The sequence below is a fragment of the Mustela lutreola genome, chromosome 12, assembly GCF_030435805.1.
Source record: "Mustela lutreola isolate mMusLut2 chromosome 12, mMusLut2.pri, whole genome shotgun sequence".
NCBI classification, from domain to species: Eukaryota; Metazoa; Chordata; class Mammalia; order Carnivora; family Mustelidae; genus Mustela; species Mustela lutreola.
In genome coordinates, this window is record NC_081301.1 from 5,583,989 (window position 1) to 5,600,325 (window position 16,337).

Genomic DNA, 16,337 nt, shown 5'->3' on the forward strand with positions numbered 1-16,337 from the left:
CAGCGCAATTCAGGGGAAAGAGATCTGGGGTGGGGACTGCAGTTCAGGACCTGAGGTCTGGTCCTGCTACAGACACGCTGTGCAACTTCAGGAAGCCGGACGATGTCTCTGAATCCTGACTCTTTCATCTCTGAAGAGGCAGCTCTGGATTCCTTTATTTAAAAGTTGCCTTCTAGTTCTGAGAACTTTAGAGACCACAGAGCTCTTTGCTGGCTCGCTCCCTCTCTCTCTCCCTGCCTCAACAAGACCTTAAAAGGATAGGAAGTAGGTAAAATCTTAAAAAAAAAAAAAAAAAAAAAAGTGGGGGGGGGGGTGCCTGGTGGCTCAGTGGGTTAAAGCCTCTGCCTTCGGCTCAGGTCATGATCTCAGGGTCCTGGGATGGAGCCCCCCATCCAGCTCTCTGCTCAGCAGGGAGCCTGCTTCCTTCTCTCTCTCTGCCTGCTTCTCTGCCTACTTGTGATCTCTCTCTTTGTCAAATAAATAATTAAAATCTTTTAAAACATTTTTTAAAAGGATAGGAAGTAGAAGCTTCCGGAAAAAGATAATCAAAGAAAAGTCTGAAAGCAGAAAATCCCCCATAGTGAAGGTAGGCATTTTGTCTTTCTTGGGACCAGCCCCAGGTCAGTGCCCAGAAAGGGAATGCTGCTTGCTTTATCACGAACGAAAATGGAACACAGGGAGAATCCATCTTACAGATGGACAAGCTGAGTCCTAACAGGCCAAAGGACCCAGTGCTGGCCCCGTGCAGCCTGAGTCTGCCGCCACTGACAAAATGGTCCTATCACCGCCTTGTTTCAAAGCCCTCTGCGGCTGTCCACTGCTGGCTTCCCCAAACCCAAGCACAGTATCCTGGCCTCTGTGGACCAGTTCCCCACCCCTGCTGGACCACCATTCTGTCTACCTGGGGCACCCCTCCACCTCCTGCGCACCCAAATTACACCAGCTCAGCCTTCAATTACTCAGACATCACCTCCTCCAGGAAGGTCTCCTGCCTTGACGCTTCAAGGCCGGTAGGGGCAGCCCATGGACTCCCACGGCTGCCTGTCCTTCCCCCGCCCCACGGGCTTGTGACCCAGCTCTCCGTCCCCGTTCTCAGAGGCTCTGCAGCTCTGGCAGCTGGAGCCTGGGGGTGGGGCCAGGGAGAGGTGGGAGGAAATGAAGAGAACACGGCAGCTGTGCGCATGTGCGCATGTGCGCACGCGGCGTGATCAGCAGCAGCCCCTCCGTCGTGGCAGAGCGGCCAGATGGCTCCCCGAAGCACCCGGATGAGAACAGGGGAATTTCCTGTTTATGACATGTCCTGGGCCCGAGTTATCACTGCTGGCTGCCCCTGCAGGCTTCACACCGACACACAGATCGGGGCTCAGATCTGGCAGCGGCCCACCTACTCTGCCCAGTCCCTCTGGTTCTTGGAGTTCCAAGGGGGGGGACCTACCTACCCAGGGAGACCAAAGGGCACCAGATAGAAAGTGCTCAGAATCAAGCCAAGAGCTGGGAGCTGGGCTACACCATCAGCCTCGTGCCAGCACACTCAAGCTCACCTGTCCAGCTCCCTCGCGTTCTCTGGGGCTCACAGAAGAGAAGCCACCCCTGTCTTGGGCAATGCCCTGCGTCTGGTTAAAGACTCTGGAGCCATTACGCCATTCATCTCGCTTGGGATCACCTGTTGACACTGACACTTCCGTAAGTGGAGGGGCCAGGGTCCTGCCCTGTCCCCAGCCCTTAAGGCAGGCCCTGACCCACAGCAGGTGCTTAATAAATGCATGGCAAATCCCAGCTGTCCATGCACACACCCTGCCCTCCCCCCTTCACTCATACGGTGTCCCATCCCCTCCAAACTGGTCTTAAGGACACTCTCCGGCCCTCCAGATCCCCTTCGAGGCCACACATGCCCCAGCTCCTCCAGCAAGCCCTCCCTGATGCACGCCCTGCTCTGAGTTGCGTGGAGTTCAGCTCAGCTACCTGCTCATTTGTTCCCTCGCTGGAGAGCCGAGGGGTTCCGGGTGGGCCGGCCGCTGCAGGGGTGGGGGAAACGCTCCCGTCCTTGGGCTGCTCAGAGTCCAGGCGGCTTGTCTACGCCCCGACCCTCTGGCCGCGTCCCCTATTGCTCACCCTGCTGCCCCCATTTCTAAAGGGCCTGCTGCCGCCCTTCCAAGCTCACTGCATGAGCCCAAATCCCTCAGGAGAAGGATCGGTGGCTGTCCAACAAACAGCACCCCTCAAGGTCACCCGCCAGAGGGCCAGTCCTCACCCACGTGTGCCCGCCACGTGCCGGGGGGGGCACAGCTCCAGTCAGCCCGCACCGTCTCCCACCGATGACCACTCTGACCCTCATCTCCGTGCTGGGGTCACGCCACAGAACCTTGTAAGGAAGCCCCAGATGGAAAAACCAGTCTAGAGAATTTAGGTAGAGGGGCCTGATACCCACAAAAGGACCAAACATGACCTAGGTGAGAGCGGGAGGAGGCGCCATCCCCGTGAGTCCGAGGAACAGCGCAGCAACGCCAGCACAGAGGGCTGAGCGCCTCCTGTGTGCCATGCACGTCTCAGCACCTACTACGCCCACTCTTGCTCGGAACTCCCAACGGCCGGAGCTGCAGGCAGACAGAGCCTACCGGGAACACCCTCTTCTGCAGAGGACAAACTGAGTCCAAACAGAGAGACGAGGGCACCCCAGAGGGTCAGGGCAGCACGCGCACTTGAACTTTGGATGCTGCAACCATGCTCCCAACCATCAAGGTACTCCTAGTGTTTGCTTCTGAAGTTCGTTGTACTTGACTGTTCTCCAGAAAGAGAGCTGTCGGCTATAGGCTAATGAGACCCTGGCTCAGAGCTGCTAGGCCAGGAGGCAGCACGAGCTGTGCGCATCTGTCAAGGCGAAGACCCCACAGGGGGGCAGTCACTCTTCTCTGGGACCACCAGAATCCGGCTGCAGCTCGACAGTCCACTCCACTCAGGGCTATCCGCGCGATGCCCCCTCTACTCGCTGTCCCCTCCCCACCAGCTTCCCCCCACCCCCGGATGCGTCCAGATTAGCCCTGAGTGGGACCTTGGCCCACTGCCCCCGGGAGCTGGAGCCCGAGCCAGGAGCGCTCACAGCTGTCCCAACCACACCTCAGAGCCACAAACAAACACTGTTGCCTGGAAACCCCACCTCGCCCCAGCATCCCGGCGCGGAATCGTGGGACAAGAGCCACGAAGAGTTCTCTGGCCACCATCCTCTGCCCAACCCTTTCATTTCTCAGATGGGAAGACTGAGGCCCAAAGAGGGGATGAGTCTCGCTTAAGTTCAGTCAGTGAGTTGGGGACCAGGCTGGGACAGGACTGCCCAGTGTCATGCACAGACAGACGCTGGTGTCTCTCCAAGCGCCGTCTCTTGTGGCTGCTGCCATGGCCCCCTGGGCACACGGGCTTGCTCAGGAGCCCTGCTGACAGTCCGGCCAAATCACGACTCTGCTTCTCACAGGCAGCAGACACACGGGGTAGTAAGCACCCGACGACCATTCCCAACCCCGGAATCAGTTGTTTGCTTTTGGGATGATACCCCAAGGAAATGACCCAGAAGATAAGGAGAAGCGTTTGTGGGAAGATGTCCCAACAGCGCATGGATCCCCATGGAGAACTGGCAGTGGAGCACATGCCCTAAACAGAGAAGCCGCTTAGCAACCATGAGAGCCGAGCGCCCTGGAATGTTATTTTGCCCTTTCAATGAACAGCAAGTGACACGGGCCAGGATGAATCAAGGAAATGGGCAAATGAGGAATACAATACCAGGGAACACTAAGCCGGATCCTATCCAAGCATCTGCGTGCCCCGGGGGGAAGGGGGCGTGGACGCAGGTGGAAGGTTTCAAGTTTAATGATACTCAAGCACCTACAGTTGTCTTTCCTTTGGAACTCATTGACTCAGAGGAGAGAGGAGCCCAGAGAATTCTCTAGACCCTGCAGAGAGAGCAGTGGCCTGCCTAACCTTAACCCAGAAGCCTGATGTATGTGTGTCAACATGTGTCAACATGTTCTCACGTCTGCGAGCAGGTCCCCATGTGTCCGCGTTTGTGTCTGCACGCATGCCTGTGTCTGTCCGTGCGTCTGTGTGTCTGGTCTCTGTCCAGGTCTGTCCATGTCTGTGTGTGTGTGTGTGTGTGTGCGCGCGTGTGCGCGCGTGCACGTGTTAGGACCCAGCCCCAGGAGTGAGAAGGTCAGGATCTCAGTTTCCCCACCCCTTAGGCTTCTGTTTCCCCCTCTGTGCACCGGGCACGGCGCTGCTCACCCCGGCCGCCTCCAAAAGGGCTGGCAGGAGAAGAGGGTCACCTACGTCCCAGTGGAAATGCAGGAGGCCTCCGAGACTCAAACACATCGTGCTTCTCAACCTGATCGCATCACAGAGTCGCCAGAGAACCTGAAGAAGCGGGCAACCCTAACTGTAGCCAAGGCTGAAAGCCCCTCGCCAATGACACCCAGAGTCAGGAAAGACAGGCACCAGCCAACCACGGGACAGACGCCGGCCTCTCATCCCTGAGGAAAGAGGAAGGGGCCGTGGCAGGCGGGGAAGGGCTGAGTCCTGGAGGTCCGTGAACACTTATGACTCAGAAGACTCCATCCACAAACTTCCAGAATGGCCGCTTTGATGGAAGCTGAACCTTGAGACCCCCCTAGAGAAGGAAGAAAGGAAGGACAGCCTCGGAGAGGGAGCAGACAGCAGCTCCCGCCCGGCCCGCACCGCCACGCTCCGCTCGGTGCGTATTTCCGGGAGGGCTTTTAAATCCTCATTTTCTGGCTGAATGGCTGTAGGACTAAGGGCAGCTGTGTGTCTGTGAGCAGACGGAGTTCCATTCTGTGCGGGAAGCTGTCTGCGCCGCAGGGAGGCCCAGAGAACCACGGGGACCCGGAGCCTGTGAGCCAAGTTCAAACGCAATCAAAGTCGGTGAGGTTACTCACCACTGGCCGGCCGCAGCAACAACACCCCAGAGGCCCCTCAGCAGGTGGCTGAATAGACAAAAGGGGGTCTTTCCATACAAGGGAGTACCATTCAGCCACAAAATGGAAAGAAGTCCTGATCCACACTAGGATATGCTTGAATCCCCAAAACATACGTAGAGTGAAAAGAAGCAGACACAAAAAGCCATAGATTATATGATTTCATTTCTGGAATCTTCTGGAAACATCCAGAAGAGATCAGTCCGAAACCAGAAAGCAGATCAGGGGTTGCCAGGGCTGAAGTGGGGGACAGGCAGGCACAGGAGAGGGGCTGCCACTGAGTGTGGGGTTTGCTGGGGGGAGGGTGCTGGAAATTGCTGGAAATGTCCTAAAAGCGGTTGTGGTGATGGTGACATGACTCTGAATATGCCGAAACCCAGAACTGTCCCACAGGGGATTGTATCTCATTAAAGCTTGTGTATTTAAAACAGTAGGTTAGAACAAAATGAGGTAAGAGATGTGATCATCTCTCAAATGTCAGAAACGATGCCTTAGTTTGTGAATAGCCATGGCCAAAAAGTGGTATCAGACGGTGCGATTTTCCCGCACTTGACTGTGTACGAAGCATCATTCATCCCTCACGGGCCCCCGTGAGCCTTATGTAAACAACGTCCACTTTACAGGTGGAGAAATAAGCTAGGAGGAACTATCGGCCACCCGAGGCCACACGACCCCCCCGAACACCAGCCGGGATCCGCAGCCAGGTGTGACCACCTCCACGGCCTGAGCTCCTCACCCAGCCCCGCAATCCCCCCCAGGCCTCCTTTCCTCCTCGCTTAGATAAACTCCCAGAGTCCCGTAAGTCTCAGGGGAAAGCTGGAAGCCAGCGAGAAGTGGAGAGGACAAGGGAGAAGGAACAGAACGCAGGATTGCAAAAGCAGCTCCTACAAATTTATGGCTCCCGGCTGATCTATTAACACATCACAACCAGGAGGGGTGAACAAATGGGTATACTGTGGATCATTTCAGTAACAAGCCATAAATAACAAGCCCCGCCGGCCGCCACCCACCCGAGGAGCTCGCGCCAGGCCCTCTGGGAAGAGACGGAGGCTCCCCGGTCTCCCAGGCCAAGACGTGCCGCTGCGGGGACACCGATGGGGCACACGGGTGGAGGCGCTCAGACCCAGCCCAGGCACAGGACCTCAGCCACAGTCAGGGGTGCAGGCTTCGAGGTTTGGAAGGGCTCACCAAACAGATGTTCTGAGATGCATAGAAGCACGTGGGGGCGTTCGCGGGGGAGTTGGGGGGGGGCCGAGAACTCCTGGGTCTGGAACTTCTCAAAGTCCTTGCCAGGACTGATGTCACTGGTCAGAGCTCCCCACCACCACCACCACCCCCTCCCGCCGCCCTGGGCCCAAAACTCACGGGCCTCAGGAGTTTCGAGGCCTTCTTGTCTGGAACCGCCATCCCCCGCAGCCCTGCCTGTTGGGGGGTGGAGTGCGCGGCCTCTCCAAGGGCAGGCGGGAAGCTGAGTCAGAAAGCCCAGCCACCAGACACCTGGCCTGCGGAGCAGGCGAGGACACAGAACGTGACAGTCGGGACCCTGTACCAACGGCGGCGACCACAAGTGGCTCACCGCACATCGCTGAGCCTCAGTGGGCCCGAGAGAAGGGCTGCCATGCAGATTAATGGAGTTTCTGCCTGCAGCATCCAGGGGCCAGGGCCCGAAGTGCTGGGCATCCGTGACTCCAGACCGGTCTCTGTCTTTCTCTTGGAGGGGTCTCTGCTCTCTCAGGGGTCCCCTGAGAGGCTTCCGGGGCCCAGGGACTGAAGTACTATGTGTGGGAGGCCTGAGGGGCTCAGTCGGGAAGCGTCTGCCTTTGGCTCAGGTCAGGATCCCAGGGTTTGGGGATTGAGCCCCCACTGGGTTCCCAGCTCAGCCGTGGGGGGTCTGCTTGCCCCTCTGCCCCTCCCCTCACTTACACTCTCTCTCTCTCAAATTAATAAAATCTTTTTAAAAAGTGCTATGTGTGAAATTGAATACACATCCCCCTGGGAGTGTCCACAGGGTCCCACCAACTGGCTGGGTCACTGGCCACCTTGAGGCCAGTTTCCTTAGACCCCAAACTCCGCCCATTTCCCAGGCCCAGGGGCACGTGGTCCAGGTTACCTGTCTGTGACGGATGGCACAGGGAGGAAGTCCTTGGTCCAGGTGACCAGTGGAGGTGGGGAACCCTGGGCCTCACAGTCCAGGGTCACCTCCTCACCGGCCTTGGCCGTGACTCTCAGGGGCTCTTCGGCATCATGTGAGCCGTTCACACGGATCCTGGGCTCAGCTGTTGGTAGAAGCACGCAGGGACTGTGAGCCGGACAGGAAGTCATTGCACAGGGGCCCAGGGGGGACCAGGACAGCTGCCCCCAGGAAGCAGAGAGGACACTGCCACCCTGGGAAGTGCAGAGACTGGGTGGGCTCTGCCATCAGGGAAGAGCGCAGGTTTGGGGGAGGCCTCAGACCCAATGGTTTCTCCCCCCAAGTCCTGGCCTCTACGTCTTCACGGTCACCCTCCCTCTGGAAGCTCGGCTGGCCTTGGTGACCCTGATCAGGTCCCTCCTGCTCCAACGTCTGCTACCCGCTAGCTGGTTGGAATGTTCCCTGGAGACATTCCAGATGGTTCTATCCTTATCTTCTCTGTCTCCCTTCTCCCCTGGGATCATCCCAATTATTCTCAGGCTATCAACCACCAGAAGACACACATGTCCCCTGGCCTCCTCAAACCCTCACTGGGGGTTTGTAACAACCCATGCCCATCAAGTCTTTCTCCTATCAAGCTTGAGGCTCCTGCTGATGGAGATTCCCTGCACCCCTCTGTCTTTATGCCCCACCCCCACACTCCTAGCCAGGTGCTCGCACACGGATGGCACTGGTAGGTGTCTAAGCAACGATAATTAAGCTAACCAGCTGGAGATATCAAGACCCATGTACCCCTCACGCATCCCTCGCACATGAGAGAGAGAAAATCTCCATTCTAAGAAAAAAAATTTTTTTTTACAATATGAAAATATTGGCTCTAGGAGTGTATCTAGAAAAACTGGGCTGTGCATTTGCTCATTTATTCCAGCCAGTTCCTGAGTACCCGGCTCTGCATGAATGCTGGCCAGAAGCAGCAAAGGAGACGGATCCTGCCTCTGTCCTCCCAGTGTTAGGGCCCAGAGGGAACACGGGTACCAAACAGCTCAATACGTGATTCATGATTTAACCAGGCTTGCGAAGTGTCTCACGAAAGGGAGATTCTAGAGAATTGACAGCAAAGTGACTTGGAGTCAGAGAGCCTACATCTGACCAATGGAAGAAGTCAGCTGGGCCAAGAGGGGGTAGGGAATTCCAAACAGAGGAACCTGCATGTCCCAAGGCCCTGAGGCAGGGGGCACCATTTAAGAAACTGAAAGGAGCAAAGGGTCTGGGGTACAGAGGCTTGGAGAGAGAGGTGGGCAAGGGGACCACCAAGGTGAAAGGGCTCCGGTTGAGGGCCTGTGGGTTTCCCAGCCTTGTTAGAGTGACGGTTTCCCGCCATCTGCTTACAAAGGGTAGAGTCGGGACCCCTTTAAGGGTATGCCCACACTACTGAGGACTGGAGGAGGACATCTTTAGTCTGTGTACCTTTCAGATAGGCAGAATTTAGAGGCAGGATTGACAGAGGACAGGGAAGATACAGGTAAGGTCAGATTGTCCATGCCCCTGCCTCCACGACTGCCAAGCCCTTCTCCCGAGACATGGGGAGCCATCACTCACTGTTCACAGAAAGCCTCATCTCCTGGCTTGAGAAGCCCACAGCATTGGTGGCTGTGCAGACATAGGCCCCGGCATCCTGGGGAGATGGCCGGACGATGACCAGGGTACCATCCTTGCTCACGTTGTAGTGGAGACCCCCAGAGTTCAGCACATTGGTTTCCTATGGTAGAGTCGCAGGGGACATCAGCAAAGCCCACACCCCATGGGGATTTGCATCATTCTCCTTCCCATGATGCACTGGGCCTGTCTCTGGTTACCCTCATGCTAACAGGCTCCTCTTACCTTGGTCCAAGTGATGGTGGGCGTGGGGACTCCTGAGGCCACACAGGGGAGGGAGGCTGGAACCCCTTCATTGGTGACATGGTGGGTGGCAGTGGGCTGGATCCGAGGTGGCACTTTCAAAAACAAACCGATTTTATAAACCAAGGTTCTGAGCAGCATTATCCACAGGAGCCAAAAGGTGGAAACAACCCAATTATCCATCAATGGGCTGACGGATAAACGCAATGGGGCATGCAGAGGTCAAATATTATTCAGCTTTAAAAAAGGAATAAAAGCCCGATGCGTACTATAACAAGAATGCACCCTGAACACAGTATGCTAAGTGAACCTAGCCAGACACCGCACAAATACGGTATGCTCCCACTCACATGGGGTCCCTGGGACAGGGAAAGTCCGAGACAGAAGGGAGAATGGCGGTTGCCAGGGGCTGCGGGAGGAGAAACGGCGACCTACGGTTCAATGGGAACAGAGCTACAATTTGGGAGGAGTAGAAGGTTCTGGAGCTGGACGGGGGTGGTTGTATAGCACTGTGAATGTGCTTCATGCCCCTGAACTGAGGGTTTAAAGTGGGCAAAATGGTATTTGCCACAATTTTTAAAAAACTACTTCAATGAAAGAATACAGTGGCATGGATCTCATCGACCGACAGCCACACTTTTGTAGACGAACGGAGGGCAGCCGTGCCTGGGAACCAGCTGTGCCATTTCTATGCTCTGGGACTTCGGATAAAACCACTTAATCTTTTGGTACCCGGATTCCTTCATCAGCAAAAAAGCTCCTTAAACCCAATTCCCTGCCTACTCTCCAGGGATGGACAGATGAGAAATGGCAGCAAAGAGTGTTCACAGAACACAGTGAACTTGAAAACAAGTGCCAAATCCATTCTGGGCACCACCCAGATTTGCGGGGGAGGAGAAACCGGGTGTGGACCAGTCGGGAGATGCCGAGGGCTCTGCCAGTAATGCTGAGACCCGTTAGGGAGGAAAATGCCCTTCTGGATCGTCTCAGGGGGCCAAAGCCTGCCAAAGTCGATTATTAACATTGAATGGAAATGAAGCGAGCCAAGAGCCAGCGCGGGCCCCTCGGGCGAGAGGTAGCCTCTGCTGGTCCCAAGATCCTGCTGAGGGACACGCCTGTCTGAGCTGTCAGTTCAGAGCGGGGAGTCTTTTGAACCTCGTGTCTTGAGTCCTTATGAAATTTAAGTGAAACATACACAGACCCTGGCAGGATGTATATATTATATAAAGATCATTTATATACAATGTAAACACAGTTATATACAATTTCAGTTACACGTAACTCATTACATATGTAGTGTGTGTATATGCACATGTGCAAGCTCACATGTATATAAAGTGTGAGAGATACACACCAACATGTAAAATTATCTGGTTCTCCTTAGCTTCTGGCATTATGGGAGTCTTGTCTTTTACTTGTCACACCTCAGATTTTCCTCCAGTGAAAATGTACTCTTTGTGCTTTTTTTTTTTTTTTAAAGTATTGAAGATCAAGTTCTCCCCATGCCGCTTCCCCATCACATCACACCCCGCACCCTTCCCCCACCTGGGGACTCACCCTGGACAACGAGGTCCACGTCCCTGTGCTGAGAGCCAGCCGTGTTGGTGACCACACAGCTGTACCTCCCCGCATCCTCCTGCAGCGCCCGGTCAAGGTGAAGGCTGCCGTCTGCTCGGACGGAATGCCGGCTGCCGGGTGGGAGCTGGTAAGGGGGGAGGAAGCCCCAGTCTGAACTGCGGCCCAACACGGAGCCAGCTGAGAGAGTGTTCTAGAAGCCACACTGCCTCCCCTCCTGGGCCGGTGGGGAGCAGGCTGGACTGACAGGCTAGTGGTTTGGAGCACCCCCACCCCTTCCCTGAGACTCCTCTACCCCTGCAGAGACTTAGGGCTATGGGTCATCTTGAACCCAGTCTCCCATGGCCAGCTGGACTAGGACAAGCTGCCTGACCCCCGTGGGCCAATGGGAGCCTCTCCCAAGAGTGCAGGGTTGGGGCCAGAGCCTTTCCTGCGCAGGGGCTGGGGCTCCAAGGCCCTTCCACTCCAAGGTTACAGAGAGGAGGGACAAAATCCCAGTGAGAACAGAGCCACATGGAGTAGGACAGAGCTGCCACCACACCAGATGTGGTCCCAGAGAGAAAAGCAGAGACAGCAGCTCCTGGTGGCTGCCCAGATGTGTCCCCATGGGGACTAGGGTAGGGCAGGGAGTGTTGGTCCGGAATGGGGCCTGGGGTAACCTCTGAGAAGATGTAAGGTCAGCCCATCTTTGGGGAGGGGGTTCGGCCTTCTTGACCCTGTCCCAGAGGTCCAGCCTCACACCCTGCCCTCAGGTTCTAGAAGCTGCTCCTGAGCCATCCCGGGGCTAGGCCTTTATGGGCTGAGCAAGCCTGAGGGGGTTTCTGCCCAGCATCCTTACTGAAACAGACTCCGCATCTCCAGCCACTCCCCGTCCTGGCCTCAACAAGGCCCAGGGCCACCCCTTTCGCTCTGCCCCTCCGATCCTCGTCGGGAGGGCTCCTCACCGCCACAGCCCACACCCCCAAGCAGGGGCCTCCTCAGGGTCATGGGCAACCACGCAGGCTGCAGGGGGAGTCAGTAGCATGATCGGCCTCTGCAAAGCTCTCAGAATCGGGGGGTGGTGAAAGCACTGTCTCTGTGCCCCCCAACTTTCTGCTCCCTAGCCTCAGCACTGATGGAGCCCGAGGTCCTTCCGTAGCTCTCCGGCGGGGACCAGCAGCCACACGATCCTCAGCAGGACTTGAGAGGGCGACAGAGGCTTTCAGCGCACTTGTCAGAGAGTTTCTGGAAGGATGCAGGAAAGAGGGAGGAAGAAAGAGCACAGTCCCAAGCAAGCAAAGAGCGAAGCGGAGGTCACGGGTTACACAGCAGCCTCTCCGTGCCCCGGCACTAGGGCCACTGCGCCCAAAGAGCCAGCACTCACGGGCAGGCTGGCCCTGAGCCAGCGCCTCTCCGGGAAGGGCCTCCCAGCCAGGATGATACAGGGCAGGGACACCGGCTGTCTCTCCAGCACCCGGACAGTAGAGGCGCTGCTGGCGATCTGCGGGGGGACTGTGGGGACAGGAGATGGTAGGGGTCACCCAGATTCCCACGGGTGGTCATCTGGGGGACAGAGGCCCCACAGCCCCCCCACTCCTCCCCAGGGAACCAGTGGGAGCATCAGGATAAGGGATCCTCAAGTCCAAGGTGCACTTTCTGGGGCATGCTGCACAGGAAGGAGGGGTCCAGAGGCTCCTCTTGGAGAACTGGGCAGGGACACATCTGTTCCAGAGGGTGGACAGCCATAGGGGGGGCCTCCCCAGGGGCCCCGATCTCCCCCCAAACCCTCCTCCCCTAGCTCCACCAGCGAACCATGTCCAGTCACGACGAGCTGGGCCTCTGCCCGGACCTTCCCAAACATATTTTGAGCTTCACAGACATACTGGGCCTGGTCTTCAGGGACCACACCTGAGGGGCAGAAAGGGGCAGGCTTGACTGCCCAGGCACACCTCTGCTCCAGCCCCCGCAAGGGGCAGGAAGCCCTCAGCAGAGCCCAGCCCTGCAGAGGGGAGGTAGGAGGGCTGGGAGAAGCAGCCAGGCCTTGGAAGGGCAGGAATGGGGCCCATCTGTGAATCCCTGTGCCTTGCGGTGTGAGGGATGGGGTCCCCGATGCAGACACAGTGGCCGGCATCTGGGCAAGTGATCGTAGTAGTGACAATGGTGGCCGTGACAATTGTTAAAGCACAGAACACTTTACCTGTGTCAGGAACCATGCTGGGCACTTCCTGTGTAAGACCCACATAGCAACCCCTCCAGGCAGCCTTTCAGGAAACACAAGTGGCAGCTTCTGTCCTTACCACTGCCTCGGGGTCAGACTAGCAGAACGGCTTGCCCGGGGTCAGCCAACCAAAATATGACCTCGCGACCACCTTACCCATGGTCATTGCCAGGGTCAAGGCTCTGCTCCTAGCCCCCCAGCCTGGGGGCCGAGACTATCAGACACCATCCTGCCTTCCCTGGCCACCCACCTCCAGCCCCAGTGTCTTACTCTCAAAGAACAGCACTCCCGAATCGGGCTGCCCGGTCCTGCTGCCCCGCCCGGGCCCCAGTGGCTGGCCATCTCCACGGCGCCAGGTGACCTTTGGGGGCGGGCGGCCTGAGGCCCGGCACGCCAGGAGGGCGCTCTTCCCCAGCTCCACGGTGACGTCCCGGGGCAGCTCCATCAGCCGGGGCGCATCTGCAGGGAGAGGACTGGTCAGCCATGCCTGGGGGCTGAACTTGTAACCCTAACCCGCCGCCCGCCTCCCCTCCCATTGTTGGGAGCTTCCATTTCTCCCAACCTCACCCTGTGAACCTGGGGCTGAATCACACCCAGGGCTCCAGAGCCAACCTGAGCTTGGCTTGGTCCAGCCCTGGAGAGCTCTTGGGGATTAGGCAGAGGGAGCGGCCTTTGGCGGGAAGAAGTTGCCGCCACGCCTCATACCCCTGCATGGGGTCACAAGGGCCTCGCCATGCAGGCGGAGGCAACAGGCCAGCTTTTAGCAGCAACACCTCCCGGGAAGCCCACCTCTGAGGGGCAGCAAGTCAAGCTCCAGCCACAGGAGCCCCACCACCTCGGAGACCCTCCACCCCACCTCGGCCACCTCCACCTTCCTCTTGTAGATGTCCTGAACTTGGGCGACCATTCCCTGACCCCCAAGAGCCGAATCCGTGGAGAGATGAATGGCCACCTTCTCTCTCCTCTCTACGTCTCTGCTGATCTTTTCGTAAGGAGTATATAAAACTCCACCACAAAACGAAAACAGGCTTACAATAAATGAGGTGGCCTTACACCTGATGGTCCAAACAGGACACTGGAGCATGACCAGGGCTGTCTTAATCATAGCACCAGGACAAACGTCCCAGACAAGAATGGCCCTGCTCACAAGAATCAAACAAAACTCTAGTAACACACAAATATATTTCCCCCCATTTTTCCTCCACACACCCCAAACCTCATGCCCTTCCCCAGAGTCACCGCAAACCTCATGCCCTTCCCCAGAGTCACCACTGTTCACAGTTCACAGTGTTTCTTCTAAGCCCTGTCTTATATTTATAATCAAGAGAAAATAAGTTGTTTCCCAAAATAGGAATTCATGATCCTGGCAGGCCAGGAGCCAGGCCAATTCCAGATGGATCCGGGCCTTGTCCCCACAGCGTATAGGCACAGTTCTCAGGTCCCTGTCCCCAGACCTGCGACCAGGAAGGTCCCCTAGCCTTTTCTTAACCCCATGGCATCCAACACCATGGAAAACCCTCCACCCTTTTGTTCTGTCCGCCTCCCTCCAGACATCTCCCCCGTCCATCCAAATCATGACGTCAAATTTCCCTCCTGGCCTGGGGATTAGGGATGTTCCAAGGAGATATAAACACAACTTGGAAAATTACTGCAAGGAAGACCCAACAGTCTCGGAGCCGGCCTCACACGCCACCCGCATGCCTATCTTTGTTGGTGGTACCTCGCATCTGCCGCAGCCCAGGATCCCGGAAAACCTCTGTTCCGGGCTCGCCTCAGTCAGGATCATTGGTCCTGCAGAGGCCTGGCCCCAGGAGGCGTGGCTCTGCCATCCCCCCTTGCTGGGGAGATACCCCCAGAGTCTGCCTTTACCCACTCCGTCCAGCCAGACCTGCTTCCTGACCCGCCCTTCCTTAGCCCCCAAACAGCCCAGCTTTGTCTCCAGGCTCTGGGACACCGCAAAGCGCACACTCTTCCCCTTTCTCCTCCCAGTCCTGAACGCGCCCCCCAAAAGGGACAGCCGGCCTCTAACAGCAAATAACCCGTACAGAGGGCAGATTCTGGAATGCCTACTGAGGGACAGGCATGGTGATGGAGCTTTCAGAAACACAGTTTCATCAACCCCATTTTGAAGATGAGGAAACTGAGGTTCAGAAAGATCAGGAATCTGCCCAAGGGCACAGCTCCAAGTCAACCGCGGAGATGGGCTCCAAGCTTGGGTCTGGCTACTGCTAAGGCCCAGGCTCTCACCCACCGCACCCCGGTGTCCCCCTGCGTCCTCGGGAGCAACTTGGCTGCTGTTTCAGCCAGAGCCGCACCCACCCCTCCTGTCCTCTCTTTGGGGTGGATTCCAAAGCAGCCAGATCCCAGACTCAGATTGATCCCACCCAGAAAACGCCAGCCTCCAGCACAGCCATCCCTCCTGTGCCAGTCCTCACTGGAGCCCCCAAATAAGGCAGAGCCCCAGAATCCTCATATGCTAGAGCTGAAGGTCCTGTGGTCCCCTCATTTGCAGACGGGGGAAACTGAGGCTGGGGGCAGAGGCAGGGCTGACCCTGAGTCCTACAGCGTGTCCGTGGGGACTGGGTTCCCAACCCGGCGCCCTTCCCAGAGACTCATCAGTGGGTCAGCCATCCCTGCCTTCAGGCCCCCTCCTCACAGACTTCCAGGGGAGCCCTGCAGCACCCCAGCAAGGGACCACAAACTGGCCCTGCATTGAGGGAATGTCAGGATGTCTGTGACGGGGGGGAACGGTCTCCACATCCCCCTCCTGGGACGGTTCCTGCCACTGGGCCGGGGCCGCCAGCACTGGGGCACACTCCCTTGGGCCTCTTCGTCTCAGACAACTATCGACAGTTCTAGTCTACAGCCGCACTGACATAAAGGCGAACACGATCCAGGCCGGATTCCTTGTCATCTACTTGTTGTCATCCATCCATTTCCTTCTGATTTTTTAAAAGAAATGAAAATCAGAGCCTTGTCCCTGGGCTCTGGCCCCATCCCAGGTCCTGGGTCCATGCCTGCTGTGCCTGACGGAAAAGCCAGAGCTGCTTCTCTCCTGTTCCCCCAGGCTGGCCAGGGGGGCCCCTATGCTCCCCCAAACACAAGCTCTTACCCCCTGCTCATCTACCCGGCAACCTGGGGCTCCCAGGCCGGGAACAGAAGGCAGCGGCGGAAAGGAGGAAACACAGGGAGGAACGAGCATCCTCGCTTTCGAGGGAGAACCCAGCAGGTGCAGATAAGTTCGCTCAGAGCAGGGAAGGAACAGAAAGGGAACAGAAAGGGCGCTGAAATTGGGGAAGGCGTGCCTGCTGGGAGCCCGGTCTTCAGCCCTGTGATGGATCGGCCTGTCTCCCCAGGCCCGGGGCAGCTGGCGTGTTGAGCATCTGCTCCATTCAAGCCCCGAGCGACGCCCGTTCTCTCATTAAATCTCTCAAGGACCCTATGAGCAAAGCTCTACTGCTATCCTCCCTTTGCACAGATGCGGAAAGGAAGGCTCAGGGAGGCCGATACCTTGGCCGAAGAAGCAGGGGGGTCTGGGGGTCATCGATGCAGGAATCGA

General features: G+C 57.2%; 1 protein-coding gene across 1 annotated transcript in view; it reads right to left on the reverse strand.

Annotated features, from left to right (window-relative positions):
• HMCN2 (hemicentin 2) overlaps window positions 1–16,337 on the reverse strand; it is a 144,235-nt gene that overhangs the window by 81,711 nt on the left and 46,187 nt on the right. The window contains exons 16-22 of the mRNA XM_059141359.1: window positions 13,049–13,237; window positions 12,373–12,468; window positions 11,945–12,072; window positions 10,564–10,708; window positions 8,989–9,101; window positions 8,707–8,866; window positions 7,087–7,252 (exon numbers count right to left, since the gene is read on the reverse strand). Of these exons, the coding sequence (XP_058997342.1) occupies window positions 7,087–7,252; window positions 8,707–8,866; window positions 8,989–9,101; window positions 10,564–10,708; window positions 11,945–12,072; window positions 12,373–12,468; window positions 13,049–13,237 (997 nt within the window). The remainder of the gene's footprint in view (window positions 1–7,086; window positions 7,253–8,706; window positions 8,867–8,988; window positions 9,102–10,563; window positions 10,709–11,944; window positions 12,073–12,372; window positions 12,469–13,048; window positions 13,238–16,337) is intronic.